Source organism: Canis lupus, chromosome 27 (assembly GCF_003254725.2).
Source record: "Canis lupus dingo isolate Sandy chromosome 27, ASM325472v2, whole genome shotgun sequence".
Classification (NCBI taxonomy): domain Eukaryota; kingdom Metazoa; phylum Chordata; class Mammalia; order Carnivora; family Canidae; genus Canis; species Canis lupus.
In genome coordinates this window covers 20,198,480-20,221,453 of record NC_064269.1, presented here as the reverse complement: position 1 = coordinate 20,221,453, position 22,974 = coordinate 20,198,480, and the positions used below count along the sequence as shown (strand labels likewise).

At 39.8% G+C, this 22,974-nt stretch overlaps 2 protein-coding genes across 34 annotated transcripts in view; one reads left to right on the top strand and one right to left on the bottom strand.

The window, feature by feature from the left end:
- PPFIBP1 (PPFIA binding protein 1) overlaps positions 1-22,974 on the top strand; it is a 167,103-nt gene that overhangs the window by 54,501 nt on the left and 89,628 nt on the right. For 20 of the 29 annotated variants that reach the window (XM_025455464.2, XM_025455463.2, XM_049102578.1 and 17 more), the window contains exon 1: positions 19,971-19,989. The gene's annotated coding sequence lies outside the window, so the exon portion shown is untranslated. Of the gene's footprint in view, positions 1-1,198; positions 1,293-12,927; positions 13,027-19,947; positions 20,077-22,446; positions 22,516-22,974 lie in introns of those variants that run through there. The other 9 variants (XM_049102570.1, XM_049102580.1, XM_049102569.1 and 6 more) reach the window with 4 other exon arrangements.
- C27H12orf71 (chromosome 27 C12orf71 homolog) lies at positions 17,262-19,849 on the bottom strand. 5 transcript variants are annotated; one of them, XM_025455480.3, is made up of 4 exons: positions 19,671-19,849; positions 18,993-19,054; positions 18,112-18,799; positions 17,262-17,726 (listed from the first exon to the last, which is right to left on the bottom strand). In XM_025455480.3, the coding sequence occupies exons 3-4, from the start codon at positions 18,754-18,756 to the stop codon at positions 17,412-17,414; spliced, it is 960 nt and encodes a 319-aa protein (XP_025311265.1). In that variant the 5' UTR covers positions 18,757-18,799; positions 18,993-19,054; positions 19,671-19,849; the 3' UTR covers positions 17,262-17,411. The 5 variants fall into 5 exon arrangements, with proteins under 5 accessions (XP_025311265.1, XP_025311263.1, XP_025311264.1 ...); XM_025455478.3 differs by lacking the exon at positions 18,993-19,054 and having other exon boundaries at positions 19,654-19,849; XM_025455479.3 differs by lacking the exon at positions 18,993-19,054 and having other exon boundaries at positions 19,687-19,849.

Below are 22,974 nucleotides of genomic sequence, written 5' to 3'. Positions count from 1 at the left end.
ACACACTAGTCTTGAAATTGGGCTAGCCTATGTATATATACATCATTAATTGCTTAACGTTCACCTGGATTGGTGTGTCTATATGGGTTATATAGGAATCTGACTTTAGGGGTGACCAAATGGACAGATGCTTACCTGAATTGAGAGATTTCTTTAAGACAGCCTCTGTTCATGCCTGAAATTCCATTGTCAGTAAGGCATTTTATTTCAGTGTTAAGCACCTGCCTCTTTTGAAGCTCTTTTTCAAATGAAAATGTCTTTGGAAAAGATATCCATTAAACTGTTTGAACCTTAGAGCTGATCCTATTGCTTCCCTACTGAATTAAACATCTGGGGTCACTGACTCCTCAAACGAGTAGATAGAAAAAGGAAGGAGCCACACTGCTAGTTCATAATTTTGTCTGGGACAGGCTTTGATTACATTTGATAAACACATGTGAGGTAACATTTCTGGTTTTTAACTTGGAGATACTTTGCTTTCTCATTTGGATGGAGGTGATTACGAGATATTTGAATAGTGAGCACCTCAAAAGGAAGTTCTATTCCTAAATACTCGTATACTACCAAAAAATATATCTTGTTACTATAATGGTGAGGATATACATGCCCATACGTATAGTCCTGGCAATTTTTTTTCTAAATATCTGTTATTTATTAGAGGTAAGGGTATTAATCAACTTTAATCACAAGTCTTGATAATGAAAGTGTTTATCTTCTACCATATTGTCTGCATATTGATTTTTTATTGATTTCCCTTTTTTTATTAATTTTTTTAACCTAACAGCCAAGTATTGTAAATTTTTGATTTATTTACTCAGCATTCATTGAATGCCTAACATGTGCCAGGTAGTTTGTGCTATAAAAAGGAATGATGATGGTTTTCTCCTGAAACTCAGGCTTCAAGGAATATTTGAGTTTGTCCAGCAACTGGGAAGTAAGGAAGAAAGAGAAGAAGGGAGTGCTGGGAGGAGGAAATGAAGGGGGAGAGAGGAGAAAAGATAACTAGAAGGAAGTTAGTTAAATCTGTTGGTCCGTAACACATTTTCTTGTTTTTAATTACACATGTGTAACCTAGTTTGATGCTCTTTGTTTTTTATACAATAATTCACCATCTATAGGCCTTACTTTTGTTCCTCTTGTGTGCTCTAATTTGAAATTAGTTTTAATTAATCTTTTTTTTATATTTGTTTCTTTTCAGTATAAAAGAGTTTTATGGATCAGTTTGCTCATAAGCACATGGAAAATTTGAAGAGCTGAAGAAAATAAAAAATCAGCATTAAACTTTTTAAAATGTGAGTAAACTCTCTCCTCTCTGTGGTTTATTTCTGACATCTTTAAAGCCTGCAGTTACCCTTCTGTGTCTTCAGTTTGTAAATCTTTTTCCCAGTAGTAAAGTTATTTGACTATGTACGTCTACTCATTAAGTCATTAAGTCTATGAGACTTGATGGCCCATCTCCCTCTTGAAAAGTTAGATTATAAAAGTTCTATGACTCACCTAGGTGACTGGAGAATTTAGAATGTTTTAACAGTCAGTGAACACATCTGTTTGGCACTGAGAGAGAGAACACAGAGCTGGTTGTGCATGAAAAGCACCGCCGTCTTTCAAATTCATTATTGCTCTTTGTCTCACAGATATTTCAGTGGAGCATCAAAACCAGTAAGAATTGGGTCAACCCATTAATGACCTTTATAAGCTTAGAAAAAGGAGATGTTTTCACATGGGGTTATTTACTCCCTTCTTCCCTGCACCTCTTGTTCAGTAATAATAATAATAATACTTAACTGTTTATTGAGCATCTGCTAAGTGACAAGTACTGGACTCCCTCAATTCGATCAGTATTTATTCAGTAAATACTTTTTCTGAGTGTTCGCAACATGCCAGGCACAGCTCTGACACTACTACCTGATAATGTCATGGCAACCTTGCAAGGTAGGAGTTAATATTTCCGTGATCTACATGAAGATATTGAGGTTCAGAGTAAGGTAGGGAATATGCTGGTGGTCACACAACTGGTAAGTGACAAAACCTAGAGTGGGAACATGGTGCCAACTTTTTCTGATTGGCTGTATCCTAAAGGGTGTTTCAAATGATCTTCCTGGCTCTGCTTTTGGTAGGAGACGAACCTTCTGGGTTGTATTCTTAATAGGAATATGATCCTAATCCCTCTAAACCTTGGCCATAGTCACAACAAGGAAGGAAATTAGAGAAACATCCTTCCACATTTGAGAGGTAGCTGTGGTGCTTGGGTGGAGAGTTAAGAAATACAGCGTCCAGTCCCAGGCTTTCCATGGATTTCCTCTGTGTCCTTGAGATAACTTAACATACCCGGGAAACAATTACTTTTATTCATGCCAACTGAGGAGAGCAGACCAGATGTGCTCTGAGGTCTTTTTCAGTCAGCTTTTTATGGAAATATGGAGGAAAGTGCACAAATTATAAGTGGATGGCTTGATGGAATAATTGTCACAAAGTGGACACACCTTTGTAACAGCACCCAGATTAATGAAAGATTGCCAGGACCCCAGAACCTGCCTCTTCTAATGCTCCTGGGAATAACTGATTGATTAGTTTTGCCTATTTAAAAAAACACATGTGAATAGAATCATGTACTATATATTCTTTTGTGTCTGGCTAATTTTTCTGATTATATTTGTGAAATTTATCTACAATATTGTTTTTTGTTCTCATTCTCCTTGCTGTCATGATATTCAGTTATATATCTGTTTTACAGCTGCTGGACATTTCGATAGTTATCCAGTTTGGATGAATAACAAATAGTGTGCTTCAGTGAATATTTTTGTGCATGTCTTTTGGTAATGCTGAGGGACTACTCAGTAATTTAGATTATGCAGATCTGGGGAGTGATGTTGAACTAAATAAACGTCTGTTAAAGCAGACAAATTGATTTTCGGTAGCTAGGTGATTTGTCTGCCTCAGCCTGACTGTGACGGTCTGAGCCTGCGTTTTTTTCATAGATCGCTCTTGAGGGGGTGGCCAGGTGGAACCTTCTCTGCTATGTGTGCGGTGTGGGAGGGCTTGCTCCCCTGGCAGAGTAGGGCTTTGGTTGGTACAGGAAGTGGTTACAGAGAGGAAGAGAAACTAAATCCAGAAGAGAGAGATGTCTGAGCTATCCTAGAAATGATTAGGCTATCTCGTCAGCCAGATCAAGAGCCTGGAAAAGTGGCAACCCAGGGGAAGAATCTCTGCTGTGAAACCTGAAGAGTTTGGGAAGATGAATAAAGGAATAAATATTGATCCAGGGAGGCAGGCTGAATCTCTGAAGGCGATTAACATTTTCAAAGCATTTTCTGAACAAAGTTATCCTAATCTTGTCAAATTGCTTTTTAAGTCTAATTTTCTTTTAAGGGAGCTTTGAAAAACCAGTCCCTAATTGTAGGAATCTTGAGCCAAGATGGACTTAAACAGTAGAATGACCAAACTAGGAAAAATATGTATTTTCAAACAAATTTGGGGTGTGGGCCTGGGGGCCTTGCTGTGCGACCGTTCTATGTTCAGCTCACAGCTCCACCACCTCCTTCTCCCACGCTCTCTCTGGGTTCGCTTCTTATCTGCAAAATAGGGATTAAGCCTACCTGATTGCGACGGTTTGCTGCAGTAGTATCAGCATGTGCTTTTGGGTATGTTGTACTGGCACTAAAAATAAATAGCCATTATTCTTACTATTTTTTCTGAATTTTATGATTAGAGATTTTTCCTCTTTGACTCTGTCTCTGATACTTTATAGGAGTTTTTGGGTAATTAAAAAAAAATATGACTAGCTAGTTTCTTTAAGTATGGTGAAAACTAATACATATTTTCCTACTTGCCTCACCCTAAACTGAAATCAGAGGAAAGATGAAAGGAAACATTTGTCCGTGTGTTCTTGGCAAGTCCCTCCCCAGGGTGAGTCAGTGAAGACACTCTTGGTTGTTAGAACTGCTTTACTCGGTTAGTTCAAGAAGAGGCCAGTGGAGCTGAGAGTCATGGGGAACCTGGGTGATTTCACACATAGGAAAATCATAATTTTGTTTGAGAAGAATTAGCAAACAAATGTCCTTTTTTACTGGGGTAATTGGGAGGGCTTTGGTGGGAAGGCTCTGTGAGTGATTTACTACCCACCATCATACCCTGTATAGGGGATGCATCCTAACTGGTTCTAGTTGGCAATATCTTTTCATCTGTTAGTGATTCTGAACTAGCTATTGGGGCATATGGTGTAGATTTAGCTTGATTTTTGCCCTCGGTGAGATTATGATCAAACAAGTGAATAATCTAATGTTCTGAAAAGAAAACTTTTAGAGTGACTTGAACAAAGAGGACATTTTACCCAGCTTTCTGAAATTCTAGTTCTGACTTTTCTATTAGCTATTGCACTTCTGCTATATCATCTACTTTGGGCCTCAGTTTCTTCATCTGTAAAATCAGGAAGCTAATTTTTAGATTGGCATTTTGAGGCAGAGTGGGGTTTTGTGAATTTTCTGAATGTAATACCTACTTTTGGATGTGTTTGTATTTTTCAAAATGCTAGATTCTTTTACACATCCCAAGCCAGAAGTTCCTGTGACCTTTTGATACTTAAGAAAGTGGGTGAAGGAGTGATTTCAAGATTTGACCTAAATTTACAAAAATAGTTAACCTCCACAGTAGATTAAAAAAAAAAGAAAGAAAGAAAAAAAAAAACACATTAAATTACCAGAGTGTTGTGACTAATTTAAGGCTATATGAATGTATCTAGATTTTTTTTCCCACACCAACATTTGCTTTAATGTACTCTAATACACCCCTTAAAGGGTGTGTATATTTATATATAAGCTACATAAATATATTTAAATATATGACATAGCTGGATTATGAAAGCTGTATTTTGCTTTCACTCCTATCTCTGAATTCTCACTTCCCACATGACACAGTTGAGAGTGACCCACCCCTTAAAATTGGATTTGTTTTGTTGTTCCAGACATCAAAGCAAACATTAAAGAACATTTAATAATTGTCATAGAAATGACATTGAATTAATAAGAATAAATAGCAAATAGTGTTAGTACTTACTTATTACTTTTACCTTCAGATCTCTGTTGTCTTACACCAGGGGTATCTAATGAAGCTGATGCAGGAGGACATACAGGGAAGAATTAAAAACTTTGGGAGGTTTGTACTTCCAGTCATTTAGGTGTTCTGGCAACTGGCAAACAGAAGAAATCTCATTTGCCTCATGAGAGGCAATCTCATGGTTCTTGAGAACTCGGATGTTGGTGGCCAAAGCTGTCTGGTTATACCACTTTGGAGGCTGAGGAGCATGAGGTGGGGCCTCTCATCTGGCTTTGTTGCTGCCTTCTCTTCTCCAGACTGAGGAAGGCCATGGGACTGTGCAGGTCATTAGTCAGGCCTACTTACATAATCATTCCAGCTCGTCATGTAGTGGTTTCTGAGCAGGCATTTTGTAGCCACTGAGATAATGGTGTCCTGAAAATCAACCCCCATAGCACCATTCCTTTGGGTCCTCTTTGTCCATACCCTGGTAATCTTTTTCACCCTAATTGTCATATGGGGGTTGAAGTTTACTATCTCCTAACTGCCTTTTGTGGGCCAAACATTTTCTATTCTAGGTAATTCCTACTATAAATTCTCAAACTGCTGCTGGGGGGTTGGCAATCTTATTTGGAATCGTGTCACATAGGTGTATTGTCTTGTGCTTTATTGGTTCATTATAACTTGAGGCAATACATAAATGAATTTCTTTCCATTATGAATCTTACAAAAGATTTTTATTTCCATTTTTTTCCCCTCCAGTAATCTCTCCCTCTTCTACCAAATATCTGGGATCTCACAATCAAAGGAAGATGTGGTTGGGCTTTTAGAAGTATGCCTTTAAGCAGATGCGTCCTTTGTGTGTGAGGGTGTGGATGGAGTTCAAGGGCTGCTTGAAGCTATTTGCATGACTGGGCCTAAGCCACAGCAGTCTTTTTATTTTCAGTTGCTTTGTTTTTCCCCCACCCCTTAGGAAATTGGCAGTCAGTGACTGCTGATTTTTTTTCTTCTCCTTGATACAGATATGCAAGGGTACAACTGTAGACAGAGAAAAAGGAAATGTTTACACATTCAGCAAATAATCAAAATATGTGGAGGATGTGTGTGCACACATGTACTTGCTCTATAACTGGATAGGTGGTATGTTTTTTTTTAAATGCTATATATTTATGTATTTAATTTAGAAGCACTTAGCACTTCTGATGGTACTTAGGTGTATAGTCTCAGCAGTCTTTTTTTTTTTTTTTTTTTTAAAGATTTTATTTATTCATGAGAGAGAGAGAGAGAGAGAGAGAGAGAGACAGGCAGAGGGAGAAGCAGGCTCCATGAAGGGAGGCCGACATGGGACTCGATCCCTGGTCTCCAGGATCAAGCCCTGGGCCGAAGGCGGCGCCAAACCGCTGAGACACTTGGGCTGCCCCTCTCAGCAGTTTTTTAAAAAAGGAAGAGGGTTCAAGGGAATTTTGACTCTCATGTAATGGATCTATGGCTTAATATTATGGCATTTTTTAAAAGCATGGTTCTAGCACCAGAATTTCAATCAGCCAAAGCTCTTTATGGTTTAAGGAGCAAGGAATTAGGAAAAGGGATTTCAGTAGTTCTTAAATCTATTATTTAGCAGTAGTTCAAGGCTTTGTGTATCATAATCAGAGAAATAAATTGGTGTCCCCAGGGTGTGTTCCTGAATAGCAAGATGCTTGCCTCTCCTTGACAAGTCATAGCTCCGAGCTTATTCAATCAAGAGGAGAACTTAAATTAGGGCTGCAGTAATTTACAGCCATTGTAGCAGGACCCATTGAGTTGTTAGGTAAAAAATAATACAGTCTCTTGAGAAATTTTGGTAGCTTTCAGAACTCAAAATAGCCTCAATCACTTCCCATGACTGTTACCTTGAATTGAGGTATAATCCCTTGCCAATGACTGACTCCTCAGTACCATACATTAATTATATTTGTCTTCTGTGTTTTAGTTTGTATTTCAAAACACAAATTGTCACTGTACTATCAGCATTTCCTATTTTTAAGTTTGTTTTTACTTTATTCCTTATCTTTGTGTTAATAGTAATGTGCTTAGTTTTAGATACTTAGGCTATTTGATACTGTGATATTAAGAGATTTTAAAAGAAAAGGTCATCAGCTGTCTTTCTGGGCTATTCTGGGCATTTTGTACTATATTTATTTTGGGTCCAGCTTTTCCTGCCCTTGATTTCTGATTAGCTGTTCCTCCTTTTTGACTTGGCCTCTCATCTTGCTTGGAAGCTTTTCAATAGGTCTAAACTTGGATGACTGTTTTGTTTGACAAGTAAACACAATGTCAGCATTGGGAGAGAGGGAGATGTAGGATGGAACTCTCCATTAATATTTCTGGTTCTAAAGCATGGAATTCTTGGAGCAGGGATGCCAGCTTCCAATACACCATGGTCCGGAAGTTGTTTCCTGCTTGACAGGATTAGCTTTTACAAAGGGAAACATGAATCCTGGGGCATTCATAGAAGTTTTGGATGACTTATGGGATTTATATTGTCTTACAGTTTGTAAATTTTTAGAAATTAAAGAATGGATTATTTGCTTAGAGAAGGGGGCTTTTTGGTTCTTCATAGTCTAAACTGGTCCAAGTGAGGTCAGGCACATAACACCCCTTTCTGAAGCCTTTGCACTGAGGGCCTCCTATGTTATTGGGATAGTGGAAAAAAAAAATAAAAACCAACAAGCATCAAGCAAGAAATAAATGGCCTTCAAGGAGTAGCCAACCTGCAAACCTAAGACTTCTCCCAGCAGAAAATAGTGACACCCCGAACACTTGTTTACATCGACCCACTGCACATCTTGGCCTGTTGACCCCTTCTTTGTCCTCCTCTTGTTAACCCAGCCAGCAGAGCGGCAGACGCTTCTTTATGAGTCTGTGTCTGAGTGATTCCAGAGGTACAAAAATACCCACTAATTCTACTGGAGTGTTATAGGATTCAGAAAGTGATTTCCGTTTCCTCACTTCGTGGCCTTCCTAAATCCTCAGAAAGTGAAGCTGAAAAAAAAATCAGTGTGTTATGTGTGGTTGGTTCTTTGCACTCCTTACCTTATATAATACAGTTGATTCTTGTTATTTGTGGTAGCTACATTCTATAAAGTCTCCACAAATACTGAATCAGTGAATACTGAACCATTGGCCCTAGGGAATATTTAGGTTCCTGTGAGCCTCTGTCACAACATTTTCTCAACTGATTGATACATAGCCTTGTTTCTGTTTTAAGGCACCTTATTTAATATTGTTGATTCATTAGCATTGAATTCACATTCAACGGGGGCTATAACACATGCCTGAACAGAGCTTATCTAACATGTCCTTTTTTTCTCTGCAAGGCACATCACAGCATTCTTGCAGTTAGGAACACTAAATAGCACTTCAGCCCTATAAACACTTGTTTGTAGTATGAATGCCGATCTGAGACAAGAAGGTAGAGCATTGCCTTGTTCCACCTCAGCTGGGACCATGCTCACGGGCAACTCAAATTTTTTGCTGCTCTGTGTATGTCCATAAATGTCCATTGAAAACACCACTAGTTCAGATGTCCATCGACAGATAAGTGAATAAAGAAGATGTGGTGTGTACACACACACACACATACACACACACACAATGGAATATTACTCAGCCATCAGAAAATGAAATCTTGCCATTTGCAATGAAGTGGATAGAACTAGAGGGTATTATGCTAAGCAAAATAAGTCAATTAGAGAAAGACAATTCTCATATGATCTCACTCATATGTGGAATTTAAGAAACAAAATAGGGGAGCGTAGGGGAAGGAGGGAAAAATAAAACAAGACAAAATTAGAGAGGAAGACAACCATAAGAGACTCTTAACCATAGGAAACAAACTGAGGGTTGCTGGAGGGGAAAGGGTCAGGGGATGGGGTAACTGGGTGATAGACATTAAGAGGGCGTGTGATGTAATGAGCACTGGGTGTTATATAAGACTAATGAATTACTGAACTCTACTTCTGAAACTAATAATACATTATATGTCAATTGAATTTAAATCTCAAAAAAGTTCAAAAGCCCACTGTTAGTATTGATTTTGGGGTTAAAAATGAACTTTAGTGAGTGGGCACATGCACAAATATCTGTTGCATAACATAAGCAAAGTAATCCCAATTATTGTGGCAGGAATCCTTTTCATTCCAGCTCTGTAGATCATGTTCCAAACCAGTCATTTAAGGTAAAATTGAGTTACAAGTTGCTATTGTGACCATTATCCAGAACACATTTTTAAACAGCCTCCTAGAACATAAAGACCATTAAAGACAACTTGTCTAATTAGTAATTCCTGTTGAACAAATGACAATACCTCTGCCAGGCTTTGAGCACTCAGAAGGAATGATGTCTCGTGTGTCCCCATGTCCTTGGCATACAAAGTAATAATGGCCAGCACATAGAGGAACCCCAGTTGAGTGAGTACTAAAGTGAATGAATGCAAGAAGGAGCAAGGAGAAATCTGCTTGGTAATGGCTGACAGTCTACTTCAGGGCACCTGAGGAGTCTGCTGCATCTTGTCAGCTTAGATAATTTCCCATCTCCTGCATTTATTTATAAATTAGCTCATATAAATGCTTACAAATTGTCAGAGAAAGTAGTGTCTAGGAGTTGGTATAGCACAGAGGGTACTGCAGCTGGCCTGAGAGTGGAACAGCAGTACACCAACCATACTGAGAAAACTACTTAAGGGGTGAAAATGCTTTTTATTCCTTCTTCCATCTCACCACAGAGCCTGGGTGGCCATTTCTTTTTTCTTTTTTACTCCTATTCCTGCTACCAGTTTCTTTCCTCTTCAGTCCCACTGCTACACTGCTGTTATTAGAAACCTTTCTAGAACATGGATCTAATCATTTCACTAGCTTGCTTCAAAACTCTGTTCTTCCCATAAGATACAATTCAAAACTCCTTCGTGATCTGGCTTCCATTCCTGCACTTCAGACTTCCGTCTCTTACCACCCTGTGTTCAAGCTAAACAGGACTTTACACGGTTTCCCCACACATGCCTTTTAGGACTTTCAGCTTTTGCCTGGGCTGTTCCCTTCTGCTAGTGTTGTCTGCTCCTTCTTCCAGATCTTCCCCTGTGCTGTATCTGGCAGGATGTCTACCCCCCCCCCCCACCACCACCTCCCCCACCAGTGTGAGCTCTTCAAGGGAAAGGTCTCTCTAATCATCTTGGTGCACAGCCTCTAGCATTTTATGTTTAGTATATGTATTTGAACGAGTGACTGAATCTAAACATGATGTGGAGGATTTGGAAATACGAAGACTTAAAAAAAAAATCTTTTAAGGTATAAAAAAAAAAAAAGGATAGAATATCAGTTTCTACTCAAATAGAAAGATGGAACCATTCTTTTGTTGTCTAGCTTTGTCTGTTGTACAAAACTGAGCTTTTCCACTCAGGAAACATCTACACTATGGCACACTCCCTGACCCCCAATATAAATATCCAGGGACTAGACTTAATTAAAGTAGAAACTAGTTAAGTTTTATATGAGAGGAAATGACATGCAGTTTTCAGATATTATCAGTTTCAGTTATTTCCTGCAGATTAACCATTCATTTCACTAATATTTATCATGGAGCTTCTATGTCCAAGAAACTGGACCAGGGGCTATGGTGCATGAAAAGATATGATAAGCAGAACACAGGGGCTTTTGTCTCTGGAGAGAAGGACTTGGCTGCACATTTCTGTAAAACAGGGTAAAACGTACACTTATTACAGGTAGTGCTATGGTAGCACAGAGGGAGGTGAGATTATTTCTAGCCTGCTCACTTCTAGGGAAGAACTTGAATTTAACATGAACCTTGAAAGGGTGCATTTAGGAGTAGGTAGGTGGCAGGGTAGACTCACATGGTTAGGGCAGTTGTTAAGAGGGGACAATATAAGCAAAGGTACTGAGGCAGAAAGTAGAGGGAATGAGTAGTGCAAGGAGCACGAGGGGCGAGTGCAGGAGCTTGGTAAAATAAGACTGGAAAAGTACATCAGGATCTGATTTTAGAGAGATGTAATGACAGTTTGCTTGGATTTAATTCTGTAGGCATAAGGAGCTGTGGCAGATTTTTAACAGAAAGATTTTAAAAAGGAAATATGTGACAGCAACTAGCAGCTTAAATTTGTAAGCACATATTGTGTGCCAGGCACTTTTTCTAAATCCTCACCATGACACTTTGAGGTTAGTACTACTAGGATCATCTTTTATAGATAAAATGGAAAGCCCAGAGAGGTTAGCTTCCCAGGATCCATAGCAAATAAGAGTAGACCTGGGATTTGAGAACTTCAGGTTTTGAACCTGGGATTGAAGAGTAGGATTCAAGGAGTCTCTGAACTTTGTGAATTATTTGCAAAGTGTTAATATATGTGAATGTGTACATTTGTTTAAGAAAAGAACTGTAGCTTTAATCCTATGAGAGGAACACAACAAAAAATGTTAATAAAGACTCTAGAAGCGCTCCATTTTGCTCTCACAACTTTCCTAGTATGTTCAGTACATTATATGGTGACTGTATGCTTATGCTGCTTCTTAGGTTGGAAAAAGCAAAATGCTCTCACACTGCTCAAAATAAAAGGAAATGTTGCAGTCTGCAAGAATTAGTACTGTAAAGTGGCAGGCTGTTCCTTGATTTGTGAAAAAAACAAAATGTCCAAGGTTTTTTGGAAGGTAAACATGAGCTCTCCAGGCCTTGGAACCTGCGATAACTTGAAAGATAAAGAGAGCCTAGCTCTCCACTGGGCAAAAATTATTCTTTTAAATTTCAACAAATGCTATTAAATAAACTCCTGAAATCTGAAATGTTTTTGAAAAGTGCCTAGATGCTAGTCTGCTTTCAACTGGATCAACTTTTACAGTTGGGACTTGTGGGATGAATATTAATAGCCATAATCTTATATACAATGAAATGATCTAAGATACAGTCCACATTCAGATTTGTCCAACTATTAAAAGATGTCTTTTATCATAGTTTTGAGAATTTGATCAAGGATTCAGTGAAGAATTATGAATAGCAATTGGTTGTCACGTCTCTTTGATCTCCTTTGTGAATTGTCTCCCTGACTTTTTTGTTTTCTCTTATTTTGTATTTCATGATGCTAACATGTTTGAAAAGTCTAAGACGGGTTGTCTAGAAGACTTCCTTATATTCCAAATTCATCTGACTGTTGGATTCCTCACAATTAGATTCATTGTAAACATGGGTAAACACACAGTGCTAGCAACAATGCAGTGCTTCTCTTCAGAAGGTACATGATGTGAGTTAGGCTAAATTGAATCACTTGGTTTAGCTGGTGTTCACCAGTTCTCTCCATTGTAAAGTTACCTAAATCCCCCCGATAACTAATAGTCTGCTGAGTAGTTCTTGGAGACCACGGGCATGTCTTGTTGCCCAACAGCCATTCACCCAATGCTTTTAGCATCCATTATTTTTTAAAGTTGTTTTAATTTCACATGTACAATTTAGTGATTCAGCACTTCCATATAACATCTGGTGCTCATCATAAATGTTAGCATTCTTTGTTGATTCTTTTTTTTTTTTCTTTTTTTTTTTTTTTTCTTTGTTGATTCTTATGTGAATCTGTTACTATGGTGGTGGTTGTGATAGGGTACTAACTGAAGTTTTGGTCACTTGACTGGAGAAAAATTCTTTTCATCCCCATACCTGTTTGGGGGAAAATCTAGGTCCCAAAGACAGAGGGCAGTGGAGGTGATGAAAGGGAAACATAAAAACAACTCTCCACGCCTGGATTAATGATGGACATATCCAGTGTTTTCCTTTGCAAGAGGATAAATGGGGAAGTTCTATGAGGAGGGGGAAATCTCTTTAGTTTTGTGGATTTGCACTTAAAATAATAAATCTCTATTGATGCAGATGGGGATAAATGAAGTTAAATTGCCATTCGGATTTCCTTCCAGACCAAGAGAATTCAGTAATCATGAGATGAATTTTCATTAAACAGCCACAGTCTGAGTAGGTATTTGATGTTTGCCCTTCTATTTGAAAATGCCTCAGAAGTATTTCTTTGGGAAGCATATTAGATTGAAATCCAAAGGGCATCAAAACCATGGAATTCCTTTGAAAGGTGGAATAGTAAACAAATTGTTTAGTAGGGGGATTTCTTGATCTAGGTTTATAATCCTTTTGGGAATTTATCCTAAGGCTTTTGTACCCACCCGACTCATGACTGGCTCACTCAGTGATTCAGTGTTATCTGATGAGGATCTCATTTCACTTTTGAAAGCAGGATGTTGTTCTCTTTGTTGGGGTATGAGGGGGTAGCAGGAAAAGCTTGACCTCAGGCAATGCAATATAAAGCCTACTCATCTGTCTTGAAATTAGAGAGTATACTGTATGCAGTAGAACTTCTTCCACTTGGAACTCATCATGAAAATACTTAATTTTGAAGCAGTTAGTTTATGTCTCCTGACAAAACAAAACCGTTCTTAACTAGCGGGGTAAAAACCCTACCAGGCAATCCTATGAATTCATTTATAATTTGTTTCATTTTTCCTGCCATTGTTTGATAAGAGGATTTTGGACACTGTTTTTGTGACCAGGTAGGCCTTGACTTCTGCAACCTCTGGAGCCATGAACTTTCACATTATGTTCTTTAAGTCTGGAGAAAATTATTTTGCCCTTGTTTTGCTGGTGTGGTGCACACTTTTTTCTCATTGGGATTCTGCTGAGTAAAAAATTGGCATGGGGTGATCTATAAAATTTACATTAGTCTATCTGATTCTATGTGTGGATGAGCTGAATACTCTACATTTGCTTGGTAAGTTTTCACTATATTCTGGCTCATTCTAAAGTTATCAATTCTAGAGTATGAATATTTAAGATAATACTTCACTACTTCACATAGCTGAGCTTTATGGGTTTCAAGGTTGAGCAGTTCACCTGAAGGAAGTGTTTTAGTTTTGGGTATTGAGTTAATGGGATCCCAGAATATATTGGTTAATTAGATTAGCATGTCTGGCAGGTGCAGTCATTCTCTGCTTAAGGTCACAGCAAAGATAGGATCTTTCAGTGACCACTTCCATTTTGCTCTCGGTCCTTTTGATATAAAGTGGGCGTGCTTCAGCCCATGTATGTGACAAAAAGAGATCCTGGTCCTGGTTTGACCTGTACTAATAGCTTCATAGCATATTTGACACAATAATGAATGAGGAGATACTGAAATATTTCCTATTAAGCACTTTGACTTGCTTTCTGAGATAGCATGATAACCCCAAAGAATATTTAGAATTCTAATTCTTTACAAAGGATGTTTGTTGGAAGGGCTTGTAAAATACATTGTTTGAATTTCAGAGATAAACCTCATACCTGTCAAGCAGGTTTATATAACCCTGAAAAATAAGCACAAATATGTAAGAAATCCTGCTAATGAACAGGGCCTCTTATTCACCGTGGGCAGTCTATTGAAGTAGCTTGTTTCAGTTGAGTTTTTCTTAAATCTTGACTTAATTCCTAGAGCAAGAGTTAAAATAACAGAGCTCTGGTCCCTAGTGCCATGATGGTCAGAGATGTCATCTTTTAGGCATATCATACATCTAATCTAAAGCAACATTAAGGCTCTGTGTGTATTTGCTGAATTAACATTTCAAATTAGTCGCTGACTTCCTCTGATGGTAGGTTTCTCAGTCTGTGGGTCACCTCTCTGGACCTTCCATGGATTGCCATTTTCTTCCTGCCTTCCCCTTTCTACTCCCATGCCTGCTCTTAACCCTGCTCATCCAAACTCTCTTAACTTAAGGAATAACAACTCTAAGCAGTTGTATTTCACTTTTTAAAAAATTGTATAGGAAAAAGTTTCGAGAAAGAAGATAGTCAAATCATTTAAAAAATTATATAGAGACAGACTACTTTGTACCAGACACTGTTAGGATCCTGCATAAAAAGGAACTAAGAAGTTAGTCTGTAGGTAAAATAATTACATAAAGAGAGCTGAAAAATACAAGTCACAGGGTGAGGGTGGCAGGATGGGGACTAGGGGACAGCTTAAAGACATGATCAACTTAACCTTAAAGAATCATTCTTGGCCTCATAGTAACTTGAGAGTAACATCTTTAAGGACAAATTCTCCAGACAGTGGGAGAACTTGAAAAGACAGTGGGGGAGTTCTCCAGGAATGGAGAAGGTAATCCTTGTGTTTTGTGTGTTGGACCTTACAAGAAGCACCAGTGTCCCATTGGGGAATGTGGTGAGTGTAGATTAAAAGAAGGCATGGAAAGGGTGAGGAGGGTTTATAAATGCTTCTAAATGTGGTGGATATGCTGCAACTGGGGAAGGAGGTGCCTAGGTTGGGTATGGAAGGAACAGACTGAAATTCATGAACAGATGCAGTAATGGGACTCGAAGTCTTGGTGAAGTCAGAGAACAAGAGGGGGCGGAGGAGGACATTTGAGGGAGCTAGTTAAGTGGGAAGATGTTCTCAGACAGTCAGATAAAGTGAGAGGTCTGCCTAGAAAGAAGCTCAGGATGTGACCCTGACCATATATCACTAACAAGGCCCTGGTGTTTGATTTCTTCCCCATGGTACTGTCATTCTGGAGCAATATCATCCCCACTGTCTTTCACACATAACCAGTCAGAACTGTACACTTTAATGCCACACCAATTTATCAAGCAGCTTATTAGTCTTCCACCTTAAGGAGCCACCTGCTTTCCACTTGGGTAATGGTCCCGGAGTCCTGGGATTGAGTTCCACATCAGGCTCTCTGCAGGGAGCCTGCTTCTTCCTCTGCTTATGTCTCTGCCTCTCTCTGTGTCTCTCATGAATAAATAAATAAAATCTTAAAAAAAAAATAAATTCTTCCACCTTAAACCTAAACACATTTGTAACTCAAACAACCTCACCTATGAAACCTTGAAAAACCTACCTCCTTATGCTGAATTGTTTTGTAGTACTCAGTGTATACCTCATACAGACTGTGATCACCTATAACCTGTTCTACTTATATGTTTCTATGGCTTTATCTCTTAAAGAATAAGCCACCTGAGCCCAAGGATTGCATTTGTTTTTGTAAGTTAGAAAAGTACTTGTCACTTGGGAAGAGAGGGACAAGTAGACTCCCTGCTGAGCAGGGAGCCCGAGCTGGGGCTCCATCCCAGGACCCTGAGATCATGACCTGAACTGAAGGCAGATGTTCAAACCAGTTGAGCCACCCAGGAGCCCTGTACTTGGCACTTCTATGTGCTAAATATTTGTGGAAGGAAGGAAGGAAGGAAGGAAAGAAGGAAAGAGAAAAGGGAATTGAAATTGAGGAAAGGAAGGGGTTTGAGACAAAGAAGCTTATGCTTTAAGCACATGATGTCTGGAGGTCCTGTAGGTTAGTAGCGAAAGCAAAGAAGGAGGGCTTTTGGGTAAACCTGTGGGTGGATAAGGAGGATGGTAGTGGTTGTGGGGAGGTGAGTTGATGTTGGTAACAGGGAGAGGTCAGGGCAAAAGGGTGAGAGGGGAGTACAGTCTTCTTTAGAGAGGTTGAAATTTAGAGGAAAGTTTAATGCTACTTATAAAGGAATTTCAGAAGACTCAGTGGGGAATGGACTGGAAGAGGACTTGCTTGAGTCAAGATCTGCTGAAACCCATAACTGAGTAAATCTTGCTTCTGTGTGGGAAATTCTTCACTGAGAATTACTCTTAAGCTCTTACTCTTGGATGTCCCTTGGATGGAGTTTTCTGGGGAGATCCACCGGAGAATGAGTAGCAGCAACAACAAAATTATGTATCAAGTGCTTGCATTATCTCATTAGTTCTTGCAACATCCCCATGAAATTCATATTATTATCTTCCCCATCTTAGGAACAAGGAGGGTTAGACTTGGAATGGTTAAGTAGCATTCCCAATCCTCACATTTTTCCTGAGTGAGCCACTTATTCTTGCCAATGCAGCGCACACTAGAACCGGTCAGGTCCCCTGGGAACATGAGATCCGCTCTCTGAACTCCCAAAACACTGCCAACTGAAATCCGCTTCCTGAGTGACTCAATATCCTCTGCCACTTGTTTGAGCCCTAGAAGTTTTTCAACCAAAACCATACCACCGTCTTGGGAATCTGATGGGTTATACTGCTACTTCTGAAAACGGGCATTTCGGTTAATATTAAAATAGGTTAAAAGATATAAAATAGGGTAAAATACAGTCAAAAGGGCAGGAAGAGGAGAGAAGAAATGCCTTTGAATTAGGAAGGAGAATACTACTAAAAATTTGCAGAGAACATATTTTAATCTTCTAGACAACATACACAACTTTTAGCCTGAGTCAAGATAGTGGGCTGGAAGAGGAAGATATGAATAATAAGAGTGTGTGTTATATTTATTAGAAAATAACTTATGGTGATTATAGAATGGGGGCTATCAAAAAGTTAAAAAATCTGGTGATAGAGTTTGTCCTAAGTCGAGGGACTCTTGAGGTTGGATTCTCTTGCCTCTGTGAGAGAGTCTTTTCTTTTGTGCCAGCTGATGGGGGCTCTCAGTGGACTCCTCAGGGTGTTGTCTCCTGAGAAGTGAAGAGAGGACTTGCTGCCTTAGCCAGCGGAAGACACTTCTAAAATTCACACAGGAGAGGGCCTGTGTGCTGGAAGGAGTGTCCTCCTCCTCCTGCTGACCCAATGAGACTGAGGCAGTCTCTATAGTGATCGTCCTTTGGCTGCCAGTTGTCTGGCTTATCATCTGCCAAGAAAAGGAAGGAGTTACATATGCATAACCTGGACAACCACAGAGCCAATATTTACCCACTTACATAATTCACATCCTTTTCTAAAAAAATAACCCAACTGTAAAGGCAAAATCATAATACTTAAACACCCACAGGGGTGGGGGGGCAGTCATAACGGTTAAATTTTTTCTTAACCTTCCTACCCTCTTTTCTCCTTCAGTGCTTCTCAATATTTTCCCTTCAGCTCTACCCTGACCCCCTTGCTTGCTGTTAGCCTTCTCCCTTGCTCTCCTGGCCCTGTCAGACATTGAGGAGGGCTAGCCTGGCTTCAGAGCATTTCAAACTGGCCCCCCAACCAGGTCTGTCCCCTTTTTGCCCATGAGACATCTCTGTGCTCACCTCAGAAAGTTCATATTCCTGAAGTCTTGGGGGAATCTGCGGAAACTGGATGATACCTTCATGTTGGCAGGCGTGAGGCAGGTCTTGACAAGTATCATGTTCTTGATGACTGACCTGAGCTATGCCTGGAGGGATGCTGCTGAACAACTGGAAATCTTCCTCCTGACCAGATTCAGGGAATGCAGAGTCATCATCCTCGTTGGTTTTCTGATGTTCTAGAAATTTCTCAAGCTTTTGCACAAGACCATTTAGTTTGCCGAGAGTCAGTTGTGTGTCCTCTTCCAGGTACTTGTCTATCCACTGATTGCTCCTATTTCTATCCCAGTCAGCTGTGGAGTCTGAATTGTTAGAGCCCACATCAACATCCCAGGCCACTGTGATGCTGAGTTTGCAACACTGCTTTGGGTTGTCAGGAATTTGGTCTTGTCTCTTCAGGAGTCTGCCTGTACTTTCAGTCCTCCATGTTCCTTGGATAGGAGGAACAAGGATCGAAGGAGCCTTGGAAGATGTGTCTTCAAAGGAGATGGTGTTCTCGTGGGAGAAGGTGTTTTCACAGGGGAAGTAACCCACAGAGAGGCTCAGGTTTGACTCAAAGCTGTAGTCTGTGGCATCTGATCTGTTGCTGCTGGACGATGAGTGTGCCATGGAGTTCAGGACTCAGATCTCAGGTCTCCCTCACCTCAGGAATCTTCAAAAGAAAGGAAAAATAGGAATTGGGGAGAAGAGAGAAATCATGATACTTAAGCAATAACATTATTCATTCTCTTTTCCATTTGTAACTATGCCATTCTGGTAGAAGTTCATCCTATTTTTATTCTTTAATGAAGAGCAAGAAAGACCACCCCCTCCCTTGAAAAAAATGCCTTTCTTTGTATTATAACCTTTTCTACTAATCCTCTCCACCTGATACTGCTCATCAGGTGTCTTGCTGCAGTTGAAATAGCTTGAATTATTAAAAAAAAAAAAATGACCATTGTATAAAATTTGAGAAATACAGAAAAGTATGAAGATGAAATTAAATATTTTTATGATCCTACTGTCCAGAGTGATAACCACTGAAAACATTTTGGTGAATTTTCTTTTTTATTTATATATATATATATATATACACACACACACACACACACACCCCCCTATGTATTTGTATATATACACACATATACATATATGTGGATATCACATCAGCTGTTGAAGCTAACATATTTTATGGCATAACCTATAGTAAACATATATATGGCTATTTTTAGCTACTTATTGACCACCAGTAAGTGGTGGTTATTGTTTTTAATGAATCTTCAGTAATCCCCTTTGTCAATAAATCTTTGTGTCTCCCTTTATATATCTATGTGGTTTTAATGGATCAAAGATCACCAGTATATTAAACTGGAATTGATATCAAATTGCTTTCCAGAAAGGTTATGGCCATTTAGATGCCCATCCTCCCACCATCTGTTGGCAGTTTATAGCGTAGTTGTTTCTGTGATGCCCCAGTATGTATGTGGGGTAGAAGAATAACACACATACACACACACACACACGCACACTCTGTCATGCCCTACTCCGTTCGCTGCCCACATGAAAAAGGCACTGCCAACTCCTGAGTCTTAAATGGGGGATGTTAAATCTTTCAGATCCTGACTAGCAGTGGCTAAAAGTCCAACTGCCAGAAGTCTGTGTTCTGGGACTGTTGGTTACTATGGCAACACAAGGACCCAAGTTAGAAATGTGGAAAGAGAAGAAAAAGAAAAGGGATAGGAAGCCCCAAGAGCTATCCCCTAGCTTCCAAATGATTCTGTGCTCATCCTGTCTTGGGCTGAAGAGGATCCCTCTTGAGGGCAGAAGGACAAATGCCATGGCAGTTTCCTTCCCTCCTGTCAGGTGGGCGTGTGAGATGACTCCTGTCTTAAGAGAGTTTAGAGCCTATTTGGTGAGACGGACATAAACAGCCTGTTAGAGGACAGAATGGTAAGTGCAGCAATAGCACTTAAAAAAATGTCATGGGAGAATGAAAGGAGGTACCTCACGCAGCCAAGATGAGATTGGGGTGGGGATATCAGGAAAGGTCTCCTGGAGGAGATTACTTCTGATCTGAGTATTTATGAGGGAGCAGAAGTTAGGCAAAAGGGGTTGGGGGAGTGGCTGGCTTAGTTGGTTAAGCGTCTGAGTCTTGATTTTGACTCAGGTCATGATCTCAGGGTCATGTAGGGCTCTGCACTGAGTGTAGAGCCTACTTAGGATCCTCTCTCTCCTTCCCCTTCCCCGACAAGCTCTCTCTGTTTCTTAAAAAAGAGCTGGGGAGTAGGAGTCAGGGGAGAGGGCCTTTCCAACTGAGGGGACAACTTGAGCAAGGACATCGAGGTGAGAAACAGCTGATTGTGTGGGGGGAATCAAGCATGATGAGGTAAATAGGGGTCAGTGAGATCATGGAAGGCTTTCCACCCCTGTTAGGGAGCTTGGATTTTATCCTGTTAAGGCTGTACTCAAGATGGTGACATTCATTTATCAGGTGTTCTTCCAGGTAATTCAAAATATATTGAAATAGTTGGCATGATTAAAACAAAACTTACAATGGACTTGGCAGTGTGGATATTATTGGTTGACTTTCATGAGAATGGGATCAGTAGGTTTGTGGGGCTTGAGGAATGAATGAGAGGAAAGGAAGTGAGAACAGTTAATACAGGCTAGACTTTAGAAATTTTGAATGAGAAAGTAAGGAGGAAGCAGAGTCAAGTTCAGTTTCTGCACCCACTCCCCAATTAAATAAAAAAGGGGCAAGTAATCAAGATAGTTTAAAAATATGAGGTTGGCTGCTGCTTTTGGAGAGAGTGAGGGTGGGACTCATGGCATGGGTAGAGGGATAGGTTGTTATCCCCTGGTAGAAGAAAGAAGAAAGTGAGGATGAATATAGAAAAATTTGTAAGAATGCCATGCTGAGGACCTTGCTGAGTGACAGTGAAAAGCCAGTGAGGCTTTTGTCTTACTGCAAGATTGTCTCCAATTATTTTACCCCAATTCTGTTAACTGAATCTCTAGTCCTGTTAACTGCCTTCAGTACCATGAGGTGTCTTGGTCCTTCTGAAATTAGAAGCAGCATCCCTGCTGTTCACCAAGCTCTCCCACTTCCAGGCTGCTCTTCCCTTAACCACTATTGTGAACCCTTCCCATCCCAATGGCATCATAAGTTATCTGGGAATTGTCAGGTCACAGCTCCGCAGTGATCCAGTCTGGTCACTTTGCCTTCACTGCTCTAGTGTTCTTAGTGGGTAAATTAGAGGTAGAGGTAGTAAATTTTTCATTGTTTCCACATGTGCAGTTCTGAGGATAAATGTGGGTCATGTAGGATCAAAGTGTCAGTTGTGTAGACTAAACCAAAACAACTTTCCTATGAGCAAAATCGTCTTGATAAACTGAGTACAGCAACCTCCAGTCTGGTCTAAACTGTGAGGCTATACGATACTGCTTTTAGGTCAATTCAGTGATTTCCAGGAAGGGAGTAGGGCACCCACTCAGTTTCTTAGAGATAAAGCACATGTGTACTTTGAATAAGTATATTCTTAAATTAACATTGCTTAGATTTGCTTTTGGTCAATTTTTTAAAATGTTAAGTTTTAAATAGTATTAAAAGAAGCCATAAGGTTTTTATATTTATCAAAAAAGATGCACGGATTTAAACACATACACACATACCCCAGAAAAAAAGCCAAGAAACAAGTCTGACTTATAAGAACTTCAACTCCTTGGAATCTATTAGTTGCTTAAAATCCTTTCCAAATATTTTTGTCTTTATTTCCATTTAACAAGATTGCATTATTTTTTAGAAAGATTTCATTTATTTATTCGAGAGGCAGAGGTAGAGAGAGAGAGAAAGAATAAGTAAAGCAGACTCCCCAGCTGAGCAGGGAGCCAGACCCAGGCTCAGTCTCAGGACCCACCTGAGCCGAAGCAGATGCGCTTTAATCATTTGAGCCACCAGGGCATCCCTAAAAGGGTTACATTTAAAGCTTGCTGTGACTCAGGTTTTTCCACTGTTTTACTAGTTTAAATTGTAGGTTAAGTAAGATTTTTTTAGGCAACTCTGTTTCAGGTGATGGAGTGAGGGGAAAACCATGTCTTCTATCCAACAGCTGGCAAGTGGCCACAACTCCCATGAGTGATTAGGGACCTAGATTAATCCCAGGGGGGGTGGAATCAAGAAACCTACAGACTCCCTAGCATTTATTGAGCATTTACTACATGGCAGGTCCTGTGCTAAGCACTTTACATGTATTTGTTTAATACTCACAGCAACCCAATCAGTTAAGTATCATTATTTGCTCTATCTTACAGGTAAAGGAATCAAGGCATGAACAGTTATCTAACTTGCTCACATTCCAAGATCATAAACCCTAGAACCTGAATTGAAACGTAAGAAGTCTGGCTCTAAAGCCCATACCCTTGCCCTTTCACACACCTGTCTCTCAGGGGGCTGACTGCCTCCCTCCTCCCTGGAAGATCCCTAGGAGAGTTGACCCAGCCCAAAAGCAAACCCGTGTTCTGTTTCTTTGAAAAAAATCACTTTAAGTGGAGCGGTGTGTTCTAGGAGACATGCAAGAGGTGTATGTGTGGTATGTGGGACTGGCCCAAAACAATGGCATACACATTTGGGGTGGGCTATAAGATTTAAAATGAGTGTTCACTTCATTTGGCATAATGAGACCTGGATCACTATGCCCTGGCTTTTTTTTTTTTTTTGCCCTGGCTTTTTATAAAAACTCTTGTGACTGCCTCCCAAAGCGTTGAGAAACCTAGAAAAGAATTTGTGAGTACCTTTTTTTCCATGAAGTTGGAGTGAAGGTGAGGGAAAAGCTGTTTGTGGTACTGTTA